At 63.9% G+C, this 4,625-nt stretch overlaps 1 protein-coding gene across 1 annotated transcript in view; it reads right to left on the reverse strand.

The window, feature by feature from the left end:
- Positions 1-3,145, reverse strand: part of Lama5 (laminin subunit alpha 5) — a 17,992-nt gene extending 14,847 nt beyond the window's left edge. Inside the window, 1 exon segment of the mRNA XM_077800185.1 lies at positions 2,984-3,145. Coding sequence (XP_077656311.1) covers positions 2,984-3,145 — 162 coding nt within the window.
- Positions 3,146-4,625: the final 1,480 nt, after the last annotated feature.

Here is a 4,625-nt window from a genome sequence, read left to right on the forward strand (position 1 = left end):
TAGACCATCAGGGACGAGGGCCCCCCGTGGACGAAGGCGCTGTGACTCGAGCTGGGGCCAGGTCTGAGCCCGCAGAGGGCAGGGGCTGGCTGCAGTGAGGTGGGGGTTGGGGACAGGGAGCCGGGGCAGGGCAGGAGGTCCCCAGGAAGCAGAGGCTGGCTCTGGAGGGGAGGGGAGGGAGAGCTGGGCACCCCTGGGGCCACTTCCTGAAAGCCCCGCGCAGCAGACCCCTGTGCCCCAGGGAGGCAGGGCTGAGTCAGCCGGGGGAAGGCCGAGGCCCCGGTGGGCAGAAGCCCGGTCCCCAGGCAGACCCTGGCCTCGGTGACAGATGGGGTGGGTTTTCCATGCAGCCATCCAGCCACAGCCCAGGGTGATTCGGCCTCCCAGGCAGGTGGGGTCTGCCAGGCCGTGCTGCCAGGCCGAGGCGTCTGCTGAGGCCCTGCCAGGAAGGGGCTGGTGGGGAGCCAGCCTCGGGGGAGGGAGACTCACATTTCCTACGACCAGGCAGGGCCTCGCGTCCACCCGGGCCTGCCTCTCTGAGCAGTGGTCAGCAGTGATGGAGGACGTTCCCAGGGGGCCCCGGCCAGGACCAAGCCACCTGCTGCTCACTCCCTCTGGGGCCACAAGGCTGCCAAGGCCCTTCAGCCTCTTGTCCCTGCACAGACTGGCCCAGCCGTGGTGCTGGTGGCTGAGCAGAGGGGGAAGGCCACCTCCCCGGCCACACACCAGCGGGCCCTCCCCACCTGGTACCAGGCCTCGGGAGGACGGGTGCCTCCCTGCCCATGCTGCACAGCTGCGGGGGTGCCCCAGGGTCAGCGCTGCAGATGGCCAGCAGAGGCACCTCTCAGTGGGGGCTGCACAGACGAGCGCCGCAGGACGCGGCAGAGTGCCCGGGCTCGGAAGGGACGTCGAGGAGTGAGCCGGGGAGAAGTGGGCACTGCTGAGACCCAGACTGCAGGCGGGTCGGGTCAGGAGGTGGCCCGAGTCACGCGCCCCGCCAAGGCGAGACCCCGGACCAGGGAGTCACCCCCCTCTCCTCCCTTCCAGCCTCGCTTCTGGCCCCTGCCACCTGCATCCCACCTAACAGGACGGTGTAGGCCCTCCTCTCTCCTGGCACTACCTCTGCCATAGTCTGGGCCAGACCTGCCCCAAGTCAGTCCACAGTCCCACTCAGAGTTCTCTGCCCTGCCCCAGAATGGCCCTGCACAGGACCCCAGAGGACCCCCAGCCCGGCCAGCCTGAGCTCTGGGAGAGAGGAAGGGAAGGCTGATGGACCTACGCCTGTGTCAAGAGTCCCTCCCAATTACACAGCAAACAACCTGGCTCAGAGGTGGAGCGCTCGCCTGCACGTGTGAGGCCGCCTCAGCACCACTTAAAAATAAATAAATTAAGTACAGGTATCGTGTCCATCTACAACTAAAACTGTTTAAAAAACACATAATAAAATATAAAGAGATCTTAGAAGTCAATCAGAAAAAGATGAGAATCTTGTGAAATAAAGGCACCAGATAATGTGAGGTCTTCCACAAAGAAATGCAAGTGACCAATAAATACATGCATCAACCTCATAAGGAATCCAGGAAACCCACATTAAATTGAGAGACCATTTTGCCCATCCATTGACAAAGCTGAAAAGGCTGGTGGGAGCTGTCAGGGACGATGACTCTCCCTCCAGGCAATGTCACTGCGAGGGAGCCTTAGAAGTGGGCCCGGCTGACCCCACACCCACCCTGAGGGAGGGCTTCAGAACCACCTGGATGAGACGCAGAAGGACGGAAGGACACACAACCTCAGTGCCCAGCCAGAGGGGAGGTCAACACAGTGTGAGTCTCTGCAGCCTTAAAGACCACAGATGGGGGGCTGGGGCTGGTGGCTCAGGGGTGGAGCGCTCGCCTGGCATGCACGAGGCCCTGGGCTCGATCCTCAGAACCACAATAAATGTAAAATAAAGACATTGCGTCCACCTAAAACTAAAAAATAAAGTTTTAAAGAAATCACATCTAGGGAAAAAATATTTTAAATCACATCTAGGAGCCTGGCCAGTGGCCAGACCTGTCATCCCAGCCACAGGAGGCTGAGGCAGGAGGACCCAAGTCAAGGCCAGCCTCAGCAACTTAGCAAGACACTGTCTCAAAAGAAAAGAATGAGGAGGGCTGAGGACGTGGGTCAGAAACAAAAGAAAATACCAAGGGGGAGAGAGATGTGTATCTACGGAAGGTTTAACAAACTACCAGCAGGGTCGCTGTGGGGAGGGCCCAGGCTCATGTGATGCCCTGTGGTGACCCTAACCCACAGGCCTGGACTGGCCCCTAGCGCTCAGCCCCACTGGCCACGCGCCCTGGAGCAAGTGACCTCACCTCAGCCTCCGTGAGAGCTGAGAGGAAGGGTGTGGCGGGAGCGTGGCCTCAGGCAGCCGAGTGGCTCAGGAGACCCCCAGCCCAGGCTTGGTATCAGGGCGCGTCACCAGCCCGGGAGGGAGAAAGGCCCGGGCACTGTGCCCAGCCCCCGGACACGCTGCCTCTGCTCAGGCCACGAGGCCCTGGCTGGAAGCTCAGGGAAAGCACCTGCCACCCCCCACCCAGCCCGTCTCCACGCCTGGGCCCCCAGCAAGGGCCGTGGGAGCTGTCCTCAAAGACCAGCCAAGCCAGGGCGGGGGGCCGTGCCCAGCAGGCAGGGGTGCAGGGAGGTCCCAGGAGACAGGAAGGGCTGGGAGCCCACGGTGACCTGGGGACAGGGCGGGGCTGGTCGGGAAGGGCCTGCCCTGCGCCAGCTGGCACCCAGCAGGCGGCCTATCCCTGACTGAGGAGCCTCAGAAGGCCAGGGCTGCTGGCCCTCTGCTGGCCCCATCCCAGGTACGTCCTGCGGGCCCCAGCCCCAGCAGATGCAGAGGTCCCTGTCCTGGAGGGAGCCCTCTTCCCAGTCCCCCGGGAACTCTGACCCAGCCGGGTCCTGGGCCATCCACCCAAGACTCAGCTGGCCCCACCTGGGCCGCGTGCTCAGGACTCCAGTCAGGCGTGCTGATGCCAGGAGGGTCAGCGGGCGCCGCAGCCAGGTGCACTGGGCCCTCTTTCCTGCCCACTGCCAACCTGGACGCCTTCCCACTGTCTCTGCTCCCCAGGCCCCGCAGCCCCTCACCCCAAAACATCACCCATAAACCCACCCTTCAAATTCCTGAAAGAGGCACAAGTCCCGTGGTCCCAGGACCTCCCCCATTGCCTCCTCTTGGGCCCTAGAGAGCCCCTAAGCCTGATGGCTGAGCCCGCCTCCCGCCACGCTCACTGAGGCTGGCAGACACAGGCCAACCCCCAAGCCTCTGCCTCAGGATTAAGGCTGTGCTGGAGTGGCGTCCTGAGCAGGGGGCGTACGGAGACCCTGGCGCCCTCCTGCAGGACCCGGGACTGTTGAAGGCCAGTGTGGTCACTTCTGAGGAGAGGGAGGGGTTCCAGTCCTGGGCAGGAGACAACCTCAACAGAGAGCTGCTGTCCTCAGGGGGATTCTGCCTGCCCCCTGCACCCAAGTCCAGCAGGAAAGCCAGGTTTCTCCAGAGCCAGCCTGCTGCAGACTCGGGTGCCGGCCTCCTGTGAAGCACAGGACAGACAGACGATCTGACTCCAGGAGCTTCCACCGGGTGCACCCCTGTCCTCCCTCACGGCAGCCTCTGTGGGGCTGGGTCAAAATGCACTCCCAGGCCAAGGAGTCCCCTGGGAGAGACGCAGGAGGGTGCCAGCTCAGGAGGGGGGCCGGGAAGCAAGAGGAGCCCGGGGTGCTGGGCGAGAAACCCAGCTTCAGCCTGACCCGAGGGGCCGTGGGCACAGAGGCCATCCTGGGTGAGGGCCTGGTGAGGGCGAGGTGTGGCCAAGGCAGCACTCTCCTCCTTGGCTCAGGGCCCAGGGCGACAGAACACCAAGTCCCTTCCAGGTGAGGCTGCTCTGGACTCCAAGAGCAACCCCCAGGAGGAGGGGGTGAGGGCTGCTAGAAGCACAGGTGTGGGTGCAGGTGACATCGGTGACTGGGACACAGGTGAGACATGCAGGCCCTGAACCAGTCCCAAGAGTCTGGGACACCTGGTTAGGCCCTTCAGTGATCCTGAAGAAGGGTAGTCCATGGGGCCCAGGCTTCTGGGACTCGCTGTGGTGGGGCCAGGCCCCAGGTCCTCGAGCGGCTGGTTCCTTGCCACACCACGTGGCCGGGTCCCCCCGAACGCCTGCTGGGGGCCACCAGCTGGGGGAGCAGGTTGGGAAGAGCAGGAGAGCCTGGCAGGTGGAGGGGGCTGGGGCCCCGCAGGGAGGGAGCTGGCCCAGCAGAGGGCAGGTGGCAGTGAGCTGGCTGGACCCTGACCTTGGAAGACCACTCAGCGCCAACAGGAACGGTGGGCTCAGGGTGGCCAGGGACGTCCTGGGCACGAGGTCCCTGGAGCCCTGCTGGGGGAGGCTGGCAGCACACAGGGGGCTCTGCATTCCCCCGTCCGCTCACTGACCCCAAACTACGTGTTAAGTGCCTATGGTTTACTGCAGCGTCCCTAGGGCTGGCGCAGCAGGGCTCCACAGACGCGTGGCCTGTGACAGCAATTGATTCCCTGAGCTCAGGAGGCCAAAAGCCCAAAGTCTGGGAACAGGCAGGGCCGC

This window comes from Urocitellus parryii, chromosome 6 (assembly GCF_045843805.1).
Source record: "Urocitellus parryii isolate mUroPar1 chromosome 6, mUroPar1.hap1, whole genome shotgun sequence".
Classification (NCBI taxonomy): Eukaryota; Metazoa; Chordata; class Mammalia; order Rodentia; family Sciuridae; genus Urocitellus; species Urocitellus parryii.